Here is a 23,506-nt window from a genome sequence, read left to right on the forward strand (position 1 = left end):
ATGACGTTGTCTGATTGAAGTCCCTTAGGACACTTTAGGGGTATTTTAAAGATAAAGGCAGAACAACACAACCCATCCAGCAAAGACCAGCTAAAAGAAAACGTCTCTCCAGGAATTTGTGAAACAAAAGTCTCTTATGATGAGAACTGAGACAGTCATCAGAGATAAAGGTGGACAAACAAAGTATGGAAAATAATAAAAACACTGAATCTCAGTAATAAACGGTGGACTACATTTTGTTGCATTTGATTTATTATTGTGGGCCTGTCGTTTTAGTGTAGAAAATCTAAACTCTTTGTTTTCAAATTTTCATCAGCAGTAAGTGCCCTACTGTCAACTCAGAAGTCATGCAATTGCTGTCAGATGATACAATTTAGAATTTTTAGATAAATGATGTCGCACAGAGATGGACTCATTGTTGTAAACTGTAAGTATAATAATGAATATACTGGTTGAGTGTGGTAAAAATATATAACATTGGATTATACATTTTGAATTGTACAATGTATTTTGTAGCGTTTGAGACAAAAGTTGTTGCATCAGAAACACAAATTCCACAAAGTCATCAGGACCCCAGATAATAAATTAGTTTCTTCACATCAAAACAAACATCAAAGCTGCTGACTGCGTTGTGTACCACGGGGGCATATTTACACCTCATCATAATGTTGGATACACATCCAACCACAGGAGAATTAAAGTCAAAGGTGTTAATAAACACATTTCAGCAACAACACATGACGCAATCATGTTCCACATGAATGCACTGTATCTAAAGTCACTTCTGCAATTTAAGTGGACCAAAGGTCTGACATAAAAAACAAGTTACAGCAAGTAAATGTGATTTTCTGCTGTTTCACAACTTGTTGCCAAGTAGTTAAAAGTCAAAAACTGACCTAAAAGACTTCTGAAAGCCAATCTGACGGGGAGATGGACATTAAACACTGAGCAGGATCAGACTACAATGAAATTCAGTCGAAAAAATACAAATCAAATACTTAATTGTGTATTCGAAAGAGCCATTTAGTCTATTATTTCAGCTTTCAAGAGATAATAGGTCTCTCCAAGCAAGGATGAAAAGGTTCATGAGCGACACATTGAAGATGAAGGAGCATTTAAGTACTCGACATAATCAACTGAACAGATGAATAACATTAATGATGGCTCTGTTCCATTCAAGAGACCCAGCATACACAAAATCAGGAATTCAGTGATAACACACCTCTGCTTCTTCTTTTGCAACGTTTCTAAATGACCTCTGTGTAAAAGGCCTGATCATACTGCTAAAGGGTGCAGAAAACACACAGGAATGATGGAAAAATACTCCAAAGTCATCTCAACTTAGCCTAACTAAACAAACAACACGGCAAAAAGTGCTTTTAGTATCCAGTCACAATCTCTCTTCAGCAGAGCACCATCTGGCTGACGGAAACTCTTGGAATCTGTGCACCCTCTACACCTGTCCTATAAGAAGAACTAAAAAAAAATGCCCTAAGTAGCCTTTAATGCAGTATTTGACATCTTCTGAGGAGTGAGAATTTACCTGATACAAGCTACGGAGTGAACAACTCACAAAATGATCCCTGTATTTTCTGGCCAAGCTGCTCTCAATGAGACAAACAGGAAGAAAAGTCTGGGTTTGTGTCTTTGATCCTGATAATGAAGTGATCAAAAGAAGCTCAAGCATTCTCAGGTACAAAAAACAGTTGTGGTTCCATGTAGTTTTGAGTGCGAGGAATTCCTTTTTCGTTTGTGAAGAAATTGAACTTGGAGTACTCAGAAATCTCTCGGTATGCTTTGGATAAACACATAGACAAGTGGTAAAAGGTCTATATTTATATAGTGCTTTACATTATAGCGGGCTTTGCAAAAGTTCTGTTACACTTGGTTTAATGATCTTTAGAGACTTCTTGAGCGGAGAGGCCAAGAATGGTGAAGACCCGAAAGATCTTCACCATTCTTGAGCCTCTCCGCAACTCTGTGGACGGTCATCCGGCTGATGTTCAGCACAAAGGAGAGCAGATATCTCAACTCTTTTGACTTCTTTTGACTTCCATCTTGATACAACTTCACCGGAGAACAAATTTGTATTAATGACACCTGCCTATAAGGTAGAACTTTCAGTTTGTTTCATGGAATTTTCACTCCGACATGTAAACGTCTCTAAAGATCATGAAACCGAGTGTAACAGAACTTTTGCAAAGCCCGGTACATCACATTCACCCATTCACACACACTGATGGTGGAAGCTGCCATGCAAGGCGCTAACCACGACCCATCAGGAGGTTAGGGGTTCGGTGTCTTGCTCAGGGACACCTCGACATGAGCTCTCCAGGACAAGATCAAACCGGCAACCCTCTGGTTACAAGACGGACACTCTACCCACTGATCCATGCCGCCACCAAGACAAGAACAGCGAGGAGAGTTTAGCACAATCCAAGAAGTCATCCTGAAGTATTAGGTGGTCATTCACCTCCCTGAAATCCACAGCTACAACTAGAAGTGATTTTGCTGCATTTTTTACATGGTTGCTAAAGTCTGATAAGCCTGTTATTCCAGCATCTGTATCTGTGATGAAGCTGCTTGTCTTTCTCTCATTCAACAAACCTTGATGTAATGATCTTCTGATGGTGTCGTCACTTTTGGTTTATCTGATCATGTTTTAGAGTCAACTGATGAAGCTTCTGCAACATATTTTAAAGTGTCATGCTCTACTCCCCTATAGAAACCTTCAGTCTAGTCATAATTTCTGAATAACAATTTGTCATCTGAAACTTTTCACTTCGTCCTGATGCCATGTTTTCCACTATCAACAGTGACAGCAAGCATTATTCGGCAGGTGAAACATGTCTGCATGTTGCATTCTTTGAAAAGGCCTCTGAAGAGAAGATTAAATCCACTTGAGTGTCGTCTGAATGCAGCTTCAATAGAAGAGAAACAACTCAAAGAAATCTCAACTGTTACGCGCAACATAAAAATGCTTAAATTGTGCTTAAATTTGATGCTTTGCCAACACAGAAGTAGTACAAAATCTAAAACGTTTCTCCCTCATTTTACATGTCATAGCTCCTGGTATACTGAAATGTTTCTTAAACCTCATTATTTGGAGATTTACAGTAAAATATGATTATTAACTACTATTATTAACACAAAATGCATAAAAAAGTGATATTTGAGAGACTAGAAACAACATGTGAACAGCATGTAAATGCTGAAATTTATCATTAGCGGTCATTTATGTGGCTCTCTCAAAAATATCAACAACATCCATCAAGGATGTCTGTAAACAGCAAATACATGAAACCCATGTCTTGCATCATACAAAAGGATGATGACAGGTGAGGAGGAAAGGGGAGGAGGGAAGGTGGAAAAAGTCAGGGAGAAGAGAAAAAAGAGTAAGGAGACAGAGAAGGAGGTGACAAAAGAAGGAGTAGACACAAAGGATGTGGCAGAGAGGATCAAATGGGGGTGAGGAAGACGACCGGACACTGCATGATGGACAACCTGGACAGAGCTGAACTCTGCTACCCTTATCTACTCAACTTGTCCTGCAGAGGTTTGAGACGTTCTCGCTCTGAGGCTGTCCTCCTCTACACGCTGCTCTCCTCCATCTCTGTGATCACCGTAGCCCTCAACCTGCTGGTCATCATCTCCATCTCCCACTTCAAGCAGCTCCACACCCCCACCAATGTCCTCCTCCTGTCCCTGGCCGTCTCAGACCTGCTGGTCGGGCTGCTGGTGATGCCGGTGGAAACGGTGCGGTTCATAGAAACCTGCTGGCTGCTGGGGGACCTCATGTGTGCTCTGTCTTACATTATCGGCTTCACTCTCACCTCGGCCTCTGTGGGGAACATGGTGCTCATATCGATGGACCGTTTCGTAGCTATTTGTTATCCTCTGCAATATCCCAACAAAATCACTCGCAGCAGGGCTCAGGTGTCTGTGAGTCTGTGCTGGGCCTGTTCGCTGCTGTACAACGGGCTGATCTTAAAGGAACACCTGAGGCAGCCGGACAGATACAACTCTTGCTACGGGGAGTGTCTGGTGGTGATTGACTATATCTCTGGAACTGTAGACCTTGTTTTCACGTTCATCGGCCCTTGCTCAGTCATTGTCATTCTGTACATGAGAGTGTTTGTTGTGGCCGTGTCTCAGGCTCGAGCTATGCAGTCTCATATTACAACTGTTGCAGGCATTAGAGCAAGAGTCACCGCAAAGAAATCAGAGAGAAAAGCAGCCAGGACTCTTGGTGTTGTGATACTAGTGTTTTTGATGACTTTCTGTCCCTATTATTATCCTTCTCTAGCAGGACAGGACATCTCAAACAGTGCTTCATCCTGGGCCATTGTGTCCTGGTTGGTGTATTTCAACTCTTGTCTGAATCCTCTGATTTATGCCTTTTTCTATCCGTGGTTTAGAAAAGCGATCAAGTACACAGTCACCCTGAAGATATTAGAGAAGGACTCCTCTCAGGCAAAAATACTTTAAAGTCAATATACACATTTCATGATCCATGAGAGAAAACAGCAAAATGAAACTGTTATTGTTCATAAGTGATGCTAGCATGTGTTATATGTTGCTTAAAAAGTGTATTTTATAAAGAAGCATTATTTCATTTGTACCACTGAGCTGTTTAGCTGATCTGAAGAAAACTGATCTGCAACTTGATAATCAATTTAACATGTAAATAATTTGTGAAAGAGATAAAACAGAGCATTGGATGTCATTTCAGTCATGAAAATATTTATTGCTGATATAATGTAGGAAGCAATGACTTGTTGCAAAAGCAAACCAATACTACCTAGCCAATATACATCATGCTACATACATTGAATTCTTACCCTGTCTAAAGTTGATTTTATCAGTGCCTCGGGTTTTATTTGTTTTGTCACAATTTTACAATGATGTTCTAACAAATGTTTGCAGCGAATTTAGCAACAAAAAAAATTGCATTATTGTAAATGAGCTATTGTCTGAGCCGTTAAGTTTCTTTCTGATGCATTTCATCTTTATGTCAGCGAATCAATTATTTATTAATATAATTATTGAGCAACACTAATATCCAAACCACTCTCATCTACACAGGTATAATGTTTCTCCTCTGACCTTGTAAAATCTTGAAACTCTTGTTACAAAACTACTTAATTTCTGTCAGATTAAGAACCTTGATGGAAAGACGATACTGTTTTTGATAAGTGACAGCAAAGTGGCACATAAAAGAGGTATCAGGCAGAAAAGTAACTTAGTAAAGAGCATGATGAATGCGTGCAAACAAACTGACATAATAAAGGATTGATAAAATGTATTTTATTTTATCTAATATTGCTATATCAACAATTAAATTAACAACTTGATGTATTACAAACTCTGACAAGAAAATAACCTCAAATTTATCCTAACAAAAAACACAGCTGACACTCGTGTGCTCATCTCCTGGACTGAGAACGGGGCCGTCTGACTTCTGTAATGAAAAGAACAAGAACATTAGCAGTGTATATGCAGTAAATCTGCTTCTACTTACTTGCCATTCACATATATATTAAAATGAAGGACAGAATAGAATATTTGTTCATTGTAGCAGACGTTTAAGTCTTCTGTATTTCACTTTTCTTCATTTAGGGGGTTCCAGTAGCAGATCAATATAGTGCAACATTAATTTTATCGTAAAATGCATAATCAGATCATAACAAAATCTGTGAGGAGACATATGTTCACCAAGTATTCAGGACTATCCATTTTTAAAAGGGGCAACAAGTGCACAAATAGTATTGATTAACTATAAATACCAGGAATTTCATGTGGCCAAAAATCCTCACAAGCTGGACATCGCGGCTCCGTTCTTCCTTTAAAGTATCTGGCCACACATGGGTTGTGGATTTTTATGCCACATGTAGGATTCTCACAAATTTGACACTGAAAACATAAAGTTATTCAGATGAGATAAGACTGTGAGCAAACAAGAAATAAACTCTGTTACACAATTTTATTAAAAACAACATTTCATGAGCTGTAAAAAGTCATTCAAAGGGAATCAGGCAGACAAAAAGCACTGCATTATTTACGGGATCTGTTTCTACTGCAGCAACATCGAAAATCATTTGATTCAAACTTTTTATATTGGAAATGTCTTTGAATTAGAAATGTAGAAAAATGCTTGTAGTCATACAACGACAATAACATAACATTTCTACTTCATACATGTGAGACAAGTGCTTGAATTGATTCAGGTATTTATCTGACGATCATAGGGGAGATAATACAAAGGTGGTGTAAAACAGAAAAAGCATTTACCTGGAAAGCGACGGTGTGACAGATGTGGCAAACTTTCACCTGGTCTTGATACATTGCACGGATATATGGCTCCATCTCTATGATACATCTGGTGGATAAGGTGTATTCGCCCCGTTTCTGAGTTAATAAATTTCAGTCAATTACAAACTAAACACATCAACCAAGTGAGAGCAAGACAGAGAGAGACTGCTCTGATTTTGATCTGATCAGTACACTTGTGAGTGAAATTTAAATTGCTTTAAACTGAAAATGACATCAACATTGTAAATGTAGTTTCATTTTTGTGTTGACATGAAGCAAAGCGAAATTTGCAAATAAGTAAGATACTTTGATTGAGTTGACCTTGCAATACAAGAAAAGGCCATAACGGAAGTGAACTATGAGTGAAAGTATTGAAAATGCTCGCCCAAACATGAGTCTGTTTACCTAGAAGGTATGCACAAATCAAATTTAACCTTGACATTCAGGTGGAATCACTGTGTTTTACCTCACTGAGCCATTTGTCCTGCACGAGTCTGTTCAAGAGGTGCTCTATTTCACTCTTCTTCAGCTTTTTGGTGGTCATAGAGTCAGTGCTGTTCAGGATATCAGTGGAGGAGGCCTTGCCATCCTCAGAGCCCACAATCAGGTCCATCTGAATTCCAAAAGCTCATATTATTCACAATACACTACAGTTTTAAAACTGATTTTACTAATTCACTATATATGTGTATTACAAGTGAAATACAATGCAGACAACTGAAAATGTTTCATTTAACCAATCAATAGTGGCATGCACAACATGCTGTCTGTCCTCAATTACAAATGTAGAATTGCACTGTTAAAAAGGATCTACACAGTATGACAATGAGCATTCATTTGTGTTATAACAATCACCTTAAAAAATACAGGGAGAAACTGTCCTATAAAAAACAGCTGGTAAAATTGTCTGTAAATGTTGTTTTGAAGGTTTTCCTTTTGTGAATTCTACTGACCGTTTTCTTGAACAGCTCTAGTTCATTATCAGCATAATCTGACGACATCCTGGTGACATCATTTTCAACCATGTTGACCTGGATGGAATTAAAGAAAAATTGTAATTAAACGTGCCATTGTAAAAATCCTCTCAAGCCTAACAAAAACACACCCTTGTGACTTTAAAAGTGTTAATAATTAAGTAACAGGCCTGACACAGCAGACCTGATACTGGAGTTAAAGCCACTTACCAAAGCATAATACTGGTGACCATTGTCTTCAGACATCCCTTTTCTTATCTGCATGAACATCGGCTGCAGCTTTAAGTTGATGGTATCAATGAAATCGTCCAGTCTGTCTGGTGCACACTGTGCTACAAAAAGGACAGAAACAACCATGTCTGTTAGTTTCAAGAAAGCTTAGCTGTGGCTCTCACATTTGCAGCTTTTCTGGGATATATATTCCCAGTAAAGACCAATTCATTCCAAACTTCACAAGCATCTAACATCTGTTGTTTGAGATGTAAAGTAGTTCTGTTCTAGTTAGTCTAACAGTTATTCTGGAGATTTGAATATGGAGATATTAAATTGGGCAATAAGATAAACACACTGAAAGATGCCTGCATGCATCAACTAGTGACTCTATTTAAAGTCATCAAATTTTCTCCATGAGTTTTAAAATTCTTCCCTGTTTTAAGGCTAATTTATCATTTTCTGGAACACTGGTGAAAAAAACAACAGCAACAAAAAAAACTGATGTATTCATGGAATTACACTTGTATTCATAAAGTCAGCAAATGAATAAATTCATAGAACATATACTGGATATAATCCCTGCTGAAATATGAAAATGAGCATAATCCTTGCGAGGAAGACTTTTTGCTGGCAGATCTTGACCTACTTGCTTCCTGTCAGTGGACACAGAGATGCAGTCTGACTAATACTGGATTGACAATCAACCCATTACAGTGTATATGTTTAGGAAATAACTCACTGTTGTGTGTTTCACAACAATGCTGATGGAGTGCCTTTGCCCCCTGCTCATCGATGATGCCGTTGGCCATCATGGTTTGTAAAAACCTTCGATGACTGTCTCCCATCTGTCGTGACATGTTCCTGGACACAGAAAGTAAGGGTGGTTGTACAGTTTTTAATTTATGATACATGGATAGATGGATCTTAACAAAAACACTCTTAAACTCAACAATCACATGGTTACACAACACACATGCAAACAACAAACTCCTACAATGAGCTTTCAGAAGAAAGCTGAGGTTATACACAGTTAAAATCCAATAAATCAAAATGTCCTTAATTTAACTCTTCTTGGATCTAGGAACAGACACGGATGTTGTTCTGTGTAAACAATGATGCTAGAGCTTTATAGGAAATGAGCCATCCATTAATCTTTCTGGCCATTTTTACATGCAAATATGGTCAACATTCACATCTATTGCATTTTACACTGATTTTTCTTGATTCAGTTTCATAGTAGAACAAAGTTTATATAGCAGAAATAACATTCAGTCAGCACCAACCTTCTGTTAGTTGATTTAGTTATGTTCATGCTATTATGGTGTATAAATGACACATCAAAATTAACCAATAACTGTAACTTAGCCTATGCTAAAAAGCAGATTAAAATAGTAACATCCCAAACTACATCTGTACAACCTCCTAACTGTTTCAATAGGGCTACACATCGTCTCAACATCAATATTGCAATGTGCGTAAGTGCAATAGTAACAGAAAGTGCAATAAGAATGTAAGAAAAATTTAAACACATCATGTTACAACTTTTTATGCGGTACCTGGTCAACTCACTCCCCATATAACCCAATCTCTCTCTCTCTCTCTCTGTATATATATATATATATATATATAGATATATATATATAGATATATATAATACTCCCGAATATATATAGAATTATGATTATAATTCAATTGGCATAAGATATAACAACAGTTTTGAAGTTTCAATTTTTTTTCAGATTTCCCAGGACATTTGCATGTTAACAGTATATTATCATTGACTGTCAGTATTTTAATGTTTTATTGAATGTCAGTGAATGTTGAATGTCAGTCTCAATCATTTTGATTTGGGCTATTTAATCTTGCACATTCTCTCAGAAGTTGTCCTGTTGTCATTTCCTTGTGCATGTAGCACTGCCACAACTTGAAGTATTTGCCCTGTATCATCCTTGTCAATTTCTTCTGGTGCCTCGTCAGTTTGCTCATACAAACAAGTTGCATTTGCAGTGTGACAAGATGTGCTTCTTTATGCAGCATACTAATCAGTTTATAGAGATTCAAGCTAGGGCCCGATTTTATATTAATCCTAGGTAGTTTTTGTGACTCCAGTCACTGAAGGCACTTATCAGATCTCTGTATTCAGCTTCATGTCCATTTCTGATACATGCCACAATAGCAGTGTCATCAGAGTATTTCTGAATGTGGCAGGACTCAGTGCTGTATTTGAAGTCAGATGTATACAGAGTGAACAGGAATGGAGCCAGGACTGTTCCTTGTGGAGGTTGCCTGTTTGAGTGGTCTATTGTTTGACAAAGCCAAGGTAGCCCTGCAGCCACATTTGCAAATATTCAGATGCTAATTGTAGCTATCCAGAGTCGTCAGTTTGGTATCGGGGTCTTCTGACCACTTTCTTTATAGCCAAAAAACTAGGTTTGCTTGTGTTAACTGAGGTGTTAACTGCCAACAGTGGCATATGAGTTCTTGACAATATTAAAAAAATTAACTGAGGTGTTCACTGGCAAGAGTGACATTTATTGAGGATGTAAGTGACCTAAGGAGCCTTCTACTGTTTAAGAGTTAAGCCTTAAGGGGCTCAGTAGTTTACCTCAAGTATTTGCCTATTTCACTTTTTGCATGTCAGTGGAAACACAGAGGTATTTCAGCTTACAGTGTAAAAGGATATCATCCATGGATGTCAGATAGTTATAGGTAAGTAACCTAAGCATATGGGGAGTGAGTTTTCTGGGGAGTGAGTTGACCAGTATTCTTTTATGCGGCTTGATACAAAACTTGCATGGTTCTCCTTTAATCTACAAGAAAGTTCTGTCTGCTATATCATAATTTGCCCAGAATAAAGAATTTTTGGTGACATAAAGGTTTTGCTTGTTTGTTTGTTTTTTTACTTTGTGTAAGACATACAATTAGTTATCATGCAGGCTCTACACATGCACATCAACATGAATGAAGAACTGCAGATAATTTGGTTGCAAAAATAAATGTGAATGATGATATTGACCAAAAACAGGTCTGCAGTGTCTTGCAACTGTTGAGAACTATACAAGGCACAGCTGTTTTATCTCTTTTCAATCAGCGCCATAAAACTCTGTATGATGAGTAAAAAGCTAGCTCTGAGTGCTATCCAAAGCCAAAAACTATGTTGTCCTTGTCTGGAAGTGACCTTTCAGTCACTGCAACTATTTGATAACTGCAAACTAAACAGCAACGCATTTCCACGACCATGACAGCGCATTAAGTCTGTGGTCCAATACCTGAGTGACTAATTTAACCTAAAGTTATTGACAATGTTGACAAATCATGTTAGAACAATGACCCAGAGTCATTTTTTCAGCCATTGTGCTCATAAATGGTATATTAATACAGACATGCGTTTCAACGGCTGTTTGCTAACCTGCGACACGGTGGGAATTTGTCAGTTAACGGTTGACGTCGGTTACTTGCTGTTCTATTTTACAGCCACTTTCCTTAAGAACACTTAGAGAAACGAGCTGTTTGTCTCTTCTGAGATGAAGAGAAAACTAAAAATAAACTCACTGCCAGCTCGTCCCGCTCTTCTTTCCTACGCGCCTTCCTTGTTTGTCCTCGTCTTTCCTCTTCTTCGTCTTACACATTTCCGGTAGTAGTCATGCGTGGAGGTTTACTGCCACCTGCTGCTATAGAGGACCAGATGCACTACACCACGCAAGGAAAAAAAAGGGTCATATTTTATTAACAGCACTGCTTTCATTTTCAATGTTTCTATTTATAGCAGTGTAAAGTAATTCTACTGACAGTTCACTGGTGATAAAATTTACATACATAATTACAGCATACACTTTACATGTGTATCAGTTTTGTGTTACTTTATTTGTTATGGTACCTTTCGAAGAGAAATTGTACTCCAGCTACACATTTCTTAAACAATCATTGACGTCTACATGGATTATACATACTTTTGTCCTGCTGGAAAATCTCTCTTTATTCCACAATTATACTTCAATACTAAATTCTATTTTTCCCAGTCAGTTCAGTGTTATTTATATAGTATAGTTCAATTCAATTCAGTTTTATTTATATAGCATCAATTACAGTCAAATCGTCTCAAGACGCTTTACAGAACCCATATGCCTGACCCCCAGAGCAAGCCCAAAGGCGACAGTGGCAAGGAAAAACACCCTTTTAACAGGGAAGAAACCTCGAGCAGAACCCGGCTCTATATAGGGGGGACCCATCTGCCTGCTGGCCGGGCGGGTTGAGAGGGACAGAGGAGGGATGGGAGGAGAGGGAGGGGTGGGAAAGCAAGGAAAACACAACACACATTTGGATACATGTATGACAGGATATGTGACACAAACAAAGTGTAAGCTAACATTGAAAACTGACTCATAGTTTACTCTTATGATGTACGGCTCTGACATTAAACATACTACATATATAGCTAGCAGTAAAATTCAAACAGTATGTTAGTTAGCATAACAAGTATAGTGAAGGCGATGCAGAGTTGACTGGTGGAAAAGGGGAGTTGGAAGCGGAGGGCTGGAGGAAGGTCAGCAGCAGCATCCCACAATGGACATGATGGAGACTGGACCAGTTGGTGGAACATCGACCGCATATCTGAAGCATCCAGCTCTGGGACCAGGGACACTCGGAGAAATAGTCATAACAAAGGTAGTCTCAGCGCACATCCCACAATTGGATTAAGATCATAAAATGTTATATTACACAGATAAACCTGACAAATGCAATGATTACTTTTGCCAACAGGGTTAAGAAAACCCTTACCTTTAACAGAAAGAAACCTCCGGCAGATCCAGACTCAGGGACGGTGATCATCTACCTGGACTGATTGGGGTGAGAAAACAGGAGAGTAACAAAAAACAAACAGCTGACACACAAGCAAACAATAAATACTGAGGAAACTGGGTCAGTAACCGATAGTAATAGCAACCAGAAATCAATAGTCGCTTAAATGTTATTTAAGGAGGTGTGTGACCATACTCCTTTGTTAGGAGAACACCTAAGACAGCAACAGTTACGATTATTTTTAATGTTGAAACAAATACAAACTCAAAGTTTTTCTGCTGTACCTTTCTATCGAGTAAAACACATAACGTCTAAAACAAATTACACATCACTGTGTGACATCATGCTGCAGGTGAATCTTTTGGGACGGAATTGGGAGCTTTAGTTCACCAGCAGGTGTGTAATAATGTCAAACTCCAAGTATGAACAACTGAGCTGAAAGAGTAAATCCTAAAGAGTGTTTAGGCGGAATTTAAGCACCCAAAAATGTAAAATCTATACTTAATCATAGCATCTAGTGTTGTACAAGATTGCTGAACTTAAGTGTCAGTGCAATGGTTACAGTCAAACAGCATGTAAACAGGAGTTATTCTAAATGCTTTATTACTCTAACAAATTAAATAAGAACATATAATACAAGGTGTCTGAGTCTCTGATTACAATACAGCCTATTATTAACATTATTTAAATACAGTATCCAAATGTCATTGAGTGTTACTGCAGCATTTAATCTAATCTTGCTCAACATTATCCCATATCTTCTGAGGCTTTTCATCAGCGATTTCAAGTTCAAAAGGTGTCGCAAAATAGTCGGGCTGTCGTAAAGGTGCACATTAGGGCAAGGTGATGATCAGTATGTTTGCATCCACACAAATAACTCAATAAGTGATAATTAAACGGCCTAGAATTCAGGTAATAGCGTTACAAAAACACTACATTGTGTTCTGCAGGAAATGTCTGACCTGTGAATCACAAAATGGAAAAAGGACTTAGTTGGTTTGTTTTGAGTAAGATAAACCACAACCGCGAATCATGTCAGCATCCGGTTTACGGTGTGACAAGAAAATTTTGATACAGTAACTAAAAATAAACAACTTTTATACGTTGTTTGGTCTGCTGTTTGGTTTAGCTTGACCTTGATTTTGAAACAAGTCTATTAAGACATACAGTACACAAAACAGTACACGGTGAGCCGAGTGCTGCCTTAAGATGTTCAAAGGAATTATGAATGTTTATGCAAGCACACTGATAATCATGTTGCACTCAGAATTTGTTCAAAGTGGGAAACCCAACAACCTGATAAAGAATCAACCATTTCCCACAGTTAAAACGCACAGTTTTGATAGCCCGATTTAAAGGTCTCCTGACAGCAGTGTCCTGTCCTTGCTTCTTTTCTTTGCGGTCAAATCCCAAGTTAATCTCCGTCAATGTCTAGAACAACATTTCCAATGCAAGCAGAAAATGAGCGTTGCAACGGCTGCACAGCATCTCCTTTGTGGGGAAATAAAGCAAGGACCGGACAATGATCTCAGAGACGAATAGTACAGACACATTAGCATTTCAAAACAATTTCAAAGTGATATTAACTTGCTCACTGCATGGAAAAATGCAAGATGGGGAATACTGTGCAAAGCAATTTGTACTTCCTTCCAAATGTGTTGACGTCACCAAACACTCTGATCAAGTGCAGGTGTTGCTCCTAACTGAGCGATGCGACATAAATTCAGAAGAAAACAAAACTCTCGTCATCACTGTCAAGTCAAAACTGGACAAACAGAACTGCAAAAAAAAAAAAAAAAAATCTCCACAATGTGATCAGTCCTTAGTAATGTGACTGGAACATCTCGGCATGTGTCGCTCATTCTCCCAGTTTTGGTCTCCTGTGGTGACGCGATAGTTTCTCCATCTTGCTCTCACGCAATCCAACATCAACAGCGGGCTTCTTATTTTAGCCCAGCATTGCCATTGCTATCTTCTTATTTCTCCAAAGTGCCCATTGTTGACTCAGTGTGCTTTTCGGCCCCTTCAATGGTTTTTTCATTTTAGTTGGCAGCAGTTGGCTGAGAAAACACCAAACCTGAGGATCACAGATGTAAAATGAGGAGGAGAATGGACAAATGATCTCGTCAGATTTCTCAGATTAAACTTTTAGTTGTAAACAAGCACGAGCTCTGTTGTGAAACTGTCAGCTGAGAAGCACCACTTTCACTTTGCAAGACAAATGACTATGACGTCGCTGCTGTGTGTATTGCTTAGTAACTGCCCTTGTGGACACGGTTAGCTGAATTTTGGCTTTGTGAGGCTCAATTTTGGCCTTTTCTAGGGTTAGAATTCTGTTAAAGGTAGGGTTACCCACTTAGTTGTGTTGGTTAGGGCTATGGTTAGGTGCTAGGGGTGAATGTCCCCTTCCAAAGACTGTACTTGTGTGTTCTACCTTGTGTTCTAATGGCTGGTAGGAAACTGTCCATGTGTGTTGATGGATTGTTGCAACTTCTCTTCTTTGGCCCGTCTGCTGTGGCAAAGCTGTGAATTAACATAAAAACCATCAGCCCTCCTCTTTTAGTATTATACAGTACACTGCATTTCTTCCTGGCCTCTCACCGTTCTCTTTTCCATGAAATTAGTCAGGAATTCATCGATATCGGTGCGACCCTCCAGGAAGTTTTCCGCCGTCTCCTCCGACTCCTCTTCTGCCTGGTGGGCTGCAACTTTTAACCGAGCCTGCAGAGTGCTTAGACTACAACTCTACAGAGAGAACAAAATTATAAAACCAGAGACAGAAAATGTCAGTGGAGTTTAAGGACATATTCCAGCATGTTTAGGTTGGTTTCTTTGAACTCTGCAATATTTCCTCGATTAGATTTGTTTCATTTGACAACAATAATGTGGCTTTAGACTTCTCTACTTATCAATATGGTTAATTGGCAGTAACAGCATATTCAAAATAAAATACAATATATGTGGTCTGACACAGGCCAGCTGATTATGCTAAGACTGAGCTAAAGGTACTATATTTTTGGCATCCTACAAGCCATGCAACAACTGAAATCGTCAGTATAGCTCACTGATATGCTAAAAATAACTGCATTAAGAGCAACAATCCAAAACATGCATCTGGTATAAACACAGATTAGCAATGAAACCATGAGTGTAGCTATTTACCTCACTGAGTTCATGCTGTCTTTGCATCTTTGTCTCGAAGGCCGATTTCATCTGTGTCAGCTGTTCATACTGTGAACACAATAGAAAAAACACACATTGTGAGCAGCATGACAAAGGCATGAATGTGTTCGCAGTGCACTGTGTGTGAATGCAAAAAGAAACGCAATGAAAGAGCTAACCTTGTAGAGCATCTCTTGTCTTTTTCCTTCCAGCTGTGGCTCCATATGAAGGTTCTTCTCTGAGAAATTACAAAAAGATTCTTTATAAAGCTCAACTCAAGTAAAGCTCCTCTGACTGACCATGAAGACCTTACTGTCTGGTGAGGGACAATAGAGGAACTTACTAGCCATGTCCACTATACTGGTGACCAGCTCTTCTTTATCACTGGTGACCTGTTTGAGTTGTGGCAAACTCACAAAGAACTCCAGTAACACATCCTCATTTTCAGACATATCCGACAACTGGGTAAGACTGGAGTGGTGGGAAGCAAAAGGTGGACACACAGATATATCCATAACAGTGAGTAGAAAGAAGAAGGCAAATTCATCAACGCTTTGAAAATTTCTTTTCCCAAACACTCATTATGGCATAACCGTGTCTGAATAACAAAATAAAGACATTTTATGTTGATAGTATCCTGAAATATTTTACTTCAAGTCACAGAGTTCAGGAAACGTCTCTGGAATCTCAGGCATCTTGTACATGTGTCCGTTCAGTCCAGCCTGAAAGAGACGGCGGCAACACAATCATGTCACATTCTTCAGTGAATTTAAGTGGACACTACAGTTGCCTGAACTCATCGAATCAGTGTCAAGAAAACTATCTAAACCAAAGGCAGGCATCTCCCCTTCAATGAGTTCTTAACTGGGCTGGAAAATCTAGAGCTGGAAAATCAGAGCATCAGTGCTTCAGACATTTTTATTCTACCACTTCTTAGAATTCTTTTCCACATGGTTTGATAAAAGTAAAACTTTGCAAAGTGTCAAATGCTAACTTGACTTCAGTCTTTTAGAGCAGTGGTTCTCAACCCTGTTCCTCAGGACCCTATGTCCTGCATGTTTTAGATCAGGGGTGTCAAGATCTGTTCCTGGAGGGCCACTATCCTGCATGTTTTAGATGCTTCCCTCTTCCAACACACCTGATTCAAATGATCAGGCTCGTTATCAGGCTTCTGCTGAGCTTGATGATAAGCTGATTATTTGAATCAGGTGTGTTGGAAGAGGGAAACATCTAAAACATGCAGGATAGTGGCCCTCCAGGAACTGAGTTTGACACCCCTGTTTTAGATGCTTCCCTGCTCCAACACACCTGATTCAAATGATCAGCTCGTTATCAAGCCTCTGCAGAAGCCTGATAACGAGCTGATCATTTGAGTCAGGTGTGTTGGAGCAGGGAAGCATCTAAAACATGCAGGACATGGGGTCCTGAGGAACAGGGTTGAGAACCACTGTTTTAGAGCACAGTGAAACTGAGCAGTTTGCTTCATTTTATTAAAGAACAGCAAGCACTGCACACACCTCCAGATCTAAATTCATTACACTTCAGTCTCAAAATGTTTACTTCACATCTCTGTGTTTTTGCATCAGAACGGATGTTACCAGGTTACTTGTGTATATTATCCATCAACAGCATACCTGTGAGTCTGTGGTCGGTACAGGTAACGGCAGGTCAGAAATCAGTCCGTATGGGGCTGGACCTCGAGGAGGCCCATGGGCACTATCAACCCCTGGGTAAGGCGGGGGGGCTAGAGATGGTGCTGGGGCCGGACCAGGAGGCGGTGTCTGGCTGGGACCCACATGGCGAGGACCATAGTGGTAAGCCTGAGTGGGGTAGGGGGCAATGCCTGACTGCTTGTAAATGCTGTTGCCGTAAATGGGAAGAGGAAAAACAAACAGAACAAATGCATTAAATAAATGAATTTAAACACAATTTATCTAGAAGTGAAAAATCATTCAGCTGAAATAGCCCCAGATTCCTGTATAATAATTAACAGCTTTTCAGAGCTACTTACTGCATTGTTAAAATAAAACCATGTAGAAAAACATTTAAATAAGAAGAACTGAACTTTTTGAGAGCATAATGAGAGAGTACTTAGAAACAGGTTCCTGATATTCCAAATGAATTTAAAAGGAGACTCACTATGGAAAACCAGGAGGGCCAGTGGACATCAAGGCAGGAGGACTTTTCCAGAACTCGTCCAGCAGACTTTGGATGATTTTACCCAGATCTGAGTGCATCCCGAACTACAACATATACGAGACACACTAAATACTTGATGGAAAGTTAGAATAATATCACAGATAATGCAAAAGCCTGAATTAACAAAAGACCTTAAATTAAATCAGTGGGTTTTCTTAATGGAGAAAAAAGCAGGAAAAAAAACAAGTTGATGTTTCTACATCTGATCACATCTGATGTACAAAAAACAAAACAGGCCAACAAAGACAAATATGGAGAACTCATTTACCCTGAGTATAGAGATTACATGTTTGAGAATAACAAATTCTTATTCCCCACATGTTAAAAAGAAGAAAGAAAAACATTATGTGCTATAATGGTCTTTATTCAGCATTCATTACTGTAACAGTAATTAAATGTTCCCTTAACGCCCCACAGGTTGCAGTAACTGCTGCTTGGTCCACGCCAATGTCCCTTATCAGGGTTTTATAACATGTTTTTGTGTGTGTGTGCCATTGTTTTAGAAAACTGGATGAACCTTATCCTATGTTTGAGACAAAAATAGGAGAGCGAACTGATGAAATCCTGAATACAAGAAACGAAAAACTAAACCGTATGATCCAAGTACGCCCAATATCATGAACAATATCATGGTCAAAATACCAGAGCATGTGGACTAAAAGTGCAATAATAAGGCAAACTGTTCTGTGAAATTGCAGCTTTTCTTTTCAGCTCACATGTCTCAGTCTTTCAGACACATACTGTTTAGCTGTGGAAATCACCCTACTTTGCCTGACTCACTTTGGTTTCAGTTTTAGTCAGATGTGAGATTTCATTACCTTGGACCCTACCATGAGCAATGATCTTTCCTTTTCACTTGCCATGCTGCTCCTACAGCAATGCTGTCTCTCTCATGTGTTGTATTTTTTGGGTTTCTCTTAAAACTTTACACGGTGTATAAAAACCATGCTACTGTAAATCAGCAACAGCATAAAGGAACATCAAGAAAAATTATGTCAGTGTTTGCAGTCAAAATCACATTATCCAACCTCTACCACTGTTAAGGGTGGGTAGATGTGTAGACAAGTAGAAGTGTCAACACACTGGTTCAAAACGTCATTTTAAATATTAAATCCAGAGTCAACAGGACCAATAATGCATGTATTTGTATTAATGTGCTCATCTGCACATGCTGCAGCTGTCTCTCAAGCCAACAAACGGGCCTAAGCTTTACTGGAATGTTTCACATCACAAAATTGAATAAATACACCCCTTGATCTGAGACAACTACTTACATTAGTGATGAGGGGGCTTGTGATCATGGTTCCATTATTGCTGTCGACTAAATGATGACCAACGGGGGGGTAGACACTAACAACCGGTTTCTCCTGAGGGAACTGAGGAGGCAGCAGACTGGAAGAAAGAGACAAAATACAAGATCGATTCAATTTATATACAGAGGGCTGCTGGAGTCTGTCCCAGTTGACGAAGAGTGAAAGGCAGCGTACATTCTGGACATATCTGACCAATTCAGTACCAGAACCTATTTTAGTCCAGTCCTCCCAACCTTAGTCTTCATACAGCACAGTCTTATGCTGTCTGAGGCTTCACAGGTGAAAAAAAATATAAGTCTTAGCATCAATGGAAGGAATGTGGTATTCTTTTTCACTGAGGTCTCCCAAGCATGCAGAGTTTGACTAGTTCACACTGTGGGGACTAAAGCCAATGACACAGGTTGTTTGGGTTGTTAACTGGCTATTCTAGTTTTTCTTGTCACCTCTTTCTTCTCTGTGTTGTTTCTACTGTAATGCTAGCAGTCCTTTGGATGTAGTTGCATCAATGGAGCATTTAAACCGAAGTCAGAATTTCAACCACATCAGAAGATGAGGTACACACTGACTGTGAGACAGCTCCCACCATCTGCTGTTGACAATCCAACACTGGGAGTGTATGTGCAAAGATCTACTCACATGTTAACACTAATGGTGGAGTTGTTGACTGTGAATGGTATTCTGTACTCCACATCCTTCTGGATTTCTGCCAGGCTGTGGAGAAACAGGAGCACAGAAATGTAATTATCGCTAATCAGGCACTTATGGTCATGTACAGTCATAATCTATTTAGAAAATGTAGCATCAAAGTTCATGAAAATTCTGCTAATCTGGAAAGAAAGAGACAGATTTGTTAAAACAGATCTTCAAAGCATTTCCTCATCCAATCATTTCAGTTCTTATTTAAAAACAAAAAACAAAACAGAGAGAAACCAGCATCAGAACTGGTGTTGTGAAATAAAGTAGATACTGTTTAGTGCAGAAGTTTAACTTCTTCATTGATATTTTATAATCACATTCCCTCCCAGATGTAGTTATGACATTTACTGGTATGAAGCTGTGCTAAAAATGTATACCTTACCAGGATATCTGTATTTGTATCCAATTTTAAGTGTGAAAATATTTAATCTAAGAAAATGTGTTCTGTTTTCTTCCAATGTTCACATTTTCCAATTTTACAATCAGATTTCAATGATCACCAATACTTTATAACAACAAACTTTCATGTTCACTGGCCCCAATACTGATCTCAATACTTACTTGACTAACTGTAGTATCTCCATGTTACACCAACAGCATTACACTGTTTATATGATTAATTTCAATAAAGAATTCATGCCAATTCCGATAAATTGTAAGGCCGGGATGTCATTGATACAGGTGCTGAAATTAATAACAGGTATTCAAACAGCTACACATTCTTTACAAAGTGTCAACAAATGTCAACAAGCCCAGACATAAAGGCTGGTCCTGTACAGGCGTCAGAGTAGAAAATCTTTTCTCTACATCACTGTCATGGTATGAGCAGCATTCTCCACAGTACATTAGCTTCTGAAATCCCATGAACTGCAATTGAAACACATGGTTCCTTCACAGGAGTGTATAATCCCATTGTCTCTAAGTCACACACTTGGCATACTTTACAGCGGCATGTAGCTGACAAGAGATGACTATGAGAACAGTTTGTGTCTAGTTGAGTACAAAGATAAAACACATGGTCACTGAGGTAACGGAACTTCTCGGTAAACAAAGGCTAATACTTTAATCTCCACATCCAAGTAACAAGCTCATCCTAAAACTACACGCGTGACAAGTTGGCGTGACAAACAACAGAATGATCACAGGACACGTCCAACCAGCTCCCAACTTCTGTCACCAAACCTAAAAATAGCCACTTTAAGTGTCACTGGCTGACTTGATTAGCAAACCAGCTAACTTAGCTCCCTGGCGAAAACATCTAGCTAGTTAGCTATGAGGATAAGTTAGCAAACATTAGACGTTTAAAGAACACACAAAAGGTGTTCAAAGCAGTGTATGCGAGCTCACGTTAACTCCTCTGTCATCGTTTTACCATATTTAAATAACAGCAGGTCTAAGTATTATCAATAACGAAAGCTAGTTGTTAGCATAATGTACTTTTCCCCTGACTGTGTACCAGGTGGCTCGCTGGGCTAAACAAGAGCTGCGTATGTGAACTGGGTCAACGTGTTTTTGATTAAAGTGATTGGAAAACATTGTTGGGAACGCGCTGTGTTGGATAAAACAATGTTCCCAAGCTAACGAACAGCTGTGTTATAGGTGACGGGTCGTCGTTACCTGGGGTGAGCGGCTTTCAGCGACTCGATCTGCCGCTGTCTCTGTTGCTGTAGGCTGTTAAGAGGAGGGAGAGGTCCGGAGCCTTTGGACAAGGGGAAAAGCCAGTTCATTCTTTCCTGGCGAAACCACGGACTGAAAGTGCTGACCGAATACGAAACCGAGTACAGACGAAGAACTGGAAGAGAACGTGTGCATGAGCAGCACACAGACTGGAGATTTGTGGTGCTAACCCCGGTTAGTTGGCTAACTAAACACTCGGTTTGTTGTCCACACGAGGCTTTCGTTGCAATTACGTTACAAAGTCGGATGGCATATCCTAATATGTCGGATAAAATCTCAGTACCGTTTTGTCTCCGTGTTTGTATGAAATTTTAGCCCTAGCATCAATGTAACCGAAGCGACTGATGATACCAAAGCAAAAGCAGGAAAACAACCGAGCTGATCAACTTATTTACGTATTACGTCACGAAACAGGTCTACGTAACACGCAATTTTTCACAATAAAATGTGTCTGATTTAGAAGGCGCCGCAATCTATTATGGCTGCAAACTTGAAATGTACCGTAAGATGGTTTCAAAACAAAAACACAGCCTTCATAGATGTTTCAATAAATATTTTTTTTTTATAAAAATTTAATAAAATTAAGATGAAGAAAATTGAAATATACACCGAACAAAATATAAGCAGCATGAGAAAGGTCATTTTATTGACTTAGACCTTGTCAAATTCGTTCAAATCCTTTCATTTGCCCATTTTTCCTGCTTTCAGTGTTGGGCAAGCTACTTGGAAACTGTAATGAGCTAAGCTACCAGCTACTCTGTGTTAAATCAAGCTTCACTACACTGAAGCTATGACCCACAGAAATGTAGCAAGCTAAGCTACAGCAATGCGGCCAAAGTAGCTTAATACATTCAAGTTACTTTTTTTTCTTACCAAAAAATTTCAGGGACTAATGAAGTCAGTCAAACGGAGACAAGAAAATGCTGACTTGTTTATTATTAAACCATCATTTTTGTTCTCAGTGCTCCAAACTTAGTAAATTGATACACTGAGGAATATGTGGAGCTATATTTAAAATGAATCAACCTTTTTACATTAGAAATCATTGTTTTGATTTTCTTTTTAGTTTGTATTGCAGACATAATGTATCTGATAATTAAGTTGCAGTAGCTTATATTAACACACCACTTACATTGGAGGGTATAATAGGTTACATTTGATATCATTTCCATATAAAGTAAGCAATATTATAGTAAGACAATTTTATACATAATTTGGGTATTCACGTTGGGTATTAAATCAAGTTTTATTTCTTAAGTCTAATATCTATGTAAAATCATTCAATGCTTTCCCAAAGTGCTGTATCCACTACTACTTAACTCAATTTTGGTCTTGAGTGTAAGATTAAGATATTTAATCATTTATGCCATCATTTTTGTTTCCCTTTCTGTTATTTTTTTTCAGCCATTTGCTCATTTGTGTTAACAGTAATACTGAAGAAGACAGATTTTGGTTTTACTGTTACCTCGTTTTCTCCCATACCTCTTCCCTCCTATATGTATCAAGTTTATTTAATCCCCCAATTTATACATATTCACACACTGCCACCACAACCTTACGCTTAATTTACTGCCACGCGAATTTTAGATGTTGAAAAGTAGCTCGTTTGTGTGTGCATCTTATACTGCGGTTGACATGTGGTGGTTAGCTAACTGCTGCTGGTTGTGCATATTCGGTAGTCACCTGTATATGGGTTCTCTGATTTGTATTTGACGTCTTTGAAGTTGACAGAAACTTCGCCTTGGGCTGGCACAGTAGGCATCTGAAAACAACTTTTCTCCGTTTTTTCACAAAAACTGATAACTATTTAGGTAGGGCCACGGTGACTCTGACTCCTTCTCTGCCATCTCTCAGTGAACTGAAGCGAGCGTCTGTGTGTGTGGATCCAGTGAAGTCGCAGGAAGGGATTGTTGAATGACGACAACAACAGTTCCTCCGCTTCTATTGGTCGACACAGACATGTCGGCGTTTGGAGAGGATGTCACTGTCTGATCCTTAAAAGTGTGAGATGAGACTGCAGCAGAGCAGAAAGCTCCGCTTCAAGCAGTTCAACATTCATCATTTTAAAATGTAGCTTTTTGCGTTCGCTACCGCGCTACATGACCAAAAGATTAGCTAAGCTGTTCAAACGTTTTTTGATTTTGTAAACAACGACGCTAC

General features: G+C 39.0%; 3 protein-coding genes across 6 annotated transcripts; 1 reads left to right on the forward strand and 2 right to left on the reverse strand.

Annotated features, from left to right (window-relative positions):
• Window positions 1-3,492: 3,492 nt before the first annotated feature.
• Window positions 3,493-4,488, forward strand: LOC110948061 (trace amine-associated receptor 13c-like). Its single transcript, XM_022189435.2, has one exon. It carries the CDS (start codon window positions 3,493-3,495, stop codon window positions 4,486-4,488), a length of 996 nt encoding a protein of 331 aa, XP_022045127.2.
• A 233-nt stretch (window positions 4,489-4,721) lies between these two features.
• On the reverse strand, window positions 4,722-11,191 carry nsmce1 (NSE1 homolog, SMC5-SMC6 complex component). 4 transcript variants are annotated; one of them, XM_051945290.1, is made up of 8 exons: window positions 11,052-11,191; window positions 8,239-8,360; window positions 7,497-7,613; window positions 7,266-7,343; window positions 6,779-6,925; window positions 6,292-6,408; window positions 5,787-5,913; window positions 4,722-5,461 (listed from the first exon to the last, which is right to left on the reverse strand). In XM_051945290.1, exons 2-8 carry the CDS (start codon window positions 8,287-8,289, stop codon window positions 5,427-5,429), a joined length of 672 nt encoding a protein of 223 aa, XP_051801250.1. In that variant the 5' UTR covers window positions 8,290-8,360; window positions 11,052-11,191; the 3' UTR covers window positions 4,722-5,426. The 4 variants fall into 4 exon arrangements, with proteins under 4 accessions (XP_051801250.1, XP_022045173.1, XP_051801251.1 ...); XM_022189481.2 differs by having other exon boundaries at window positions 7,497-7,618; XM_051945291.1 differs by having other exon boundaries at window positions 10,909-11,057.
• A 1,694-nt stretch (window positions 11,192-12,885) lies between these two features.
• Window positions 12,886-21,743, reverse strand: vps37a (VPS37A subunit of ESCRT-I). The gene is made up of 12 exons (XM_022189483.2): window positions 21,287-21,743; window positions 19,610-19,684; window positions 18,935-19,052; window positions 17,601-17,704; window positions 17,096-17,321; window positions 16,113-16,183; window positions 15,805-15,932; window positions 15,641-15,699; window positions 15,462-15,530; window positions 14,901-15,044; window positions 14,734-14,822; window positions 12,886-14,376 (listed from the first exon to the last, which is right to left on the reverse strand). The coding sequence occupies exons 1-11, from the start codon at window positions 21,394-21,396 to the stop codon at window positions 14,742-14,744; spliced, it is 1,185 nt and encodes a 394-aa protein (XP_022045175.2). The 5' UTR covers window positions 21,397-21,743; the 3' UTR covers window positions 12,886-14,376; window positions 14,734-14,741.
• Window positions 21,744-23,506: the final 1,763 nt, after the last annotated feature.

The sequence above is a fragment of the Acanthochromis polyacanthus genome, chromosome 3 (assembly GCF_021347895.1).
Source record: "Acanthochromis polyacanthus isolate Apoly-LR-REF ecotype Palm Island chromosome 3, KAUST_Apoly_ChrSc, whole genome shotgun sequence".
Lineage (NCBI taxonomy): Eukaryota > Metazoa > Chordata > Actinopteri > Pomacentridae > Acanthochromis > Acanthochromis polyacanthus.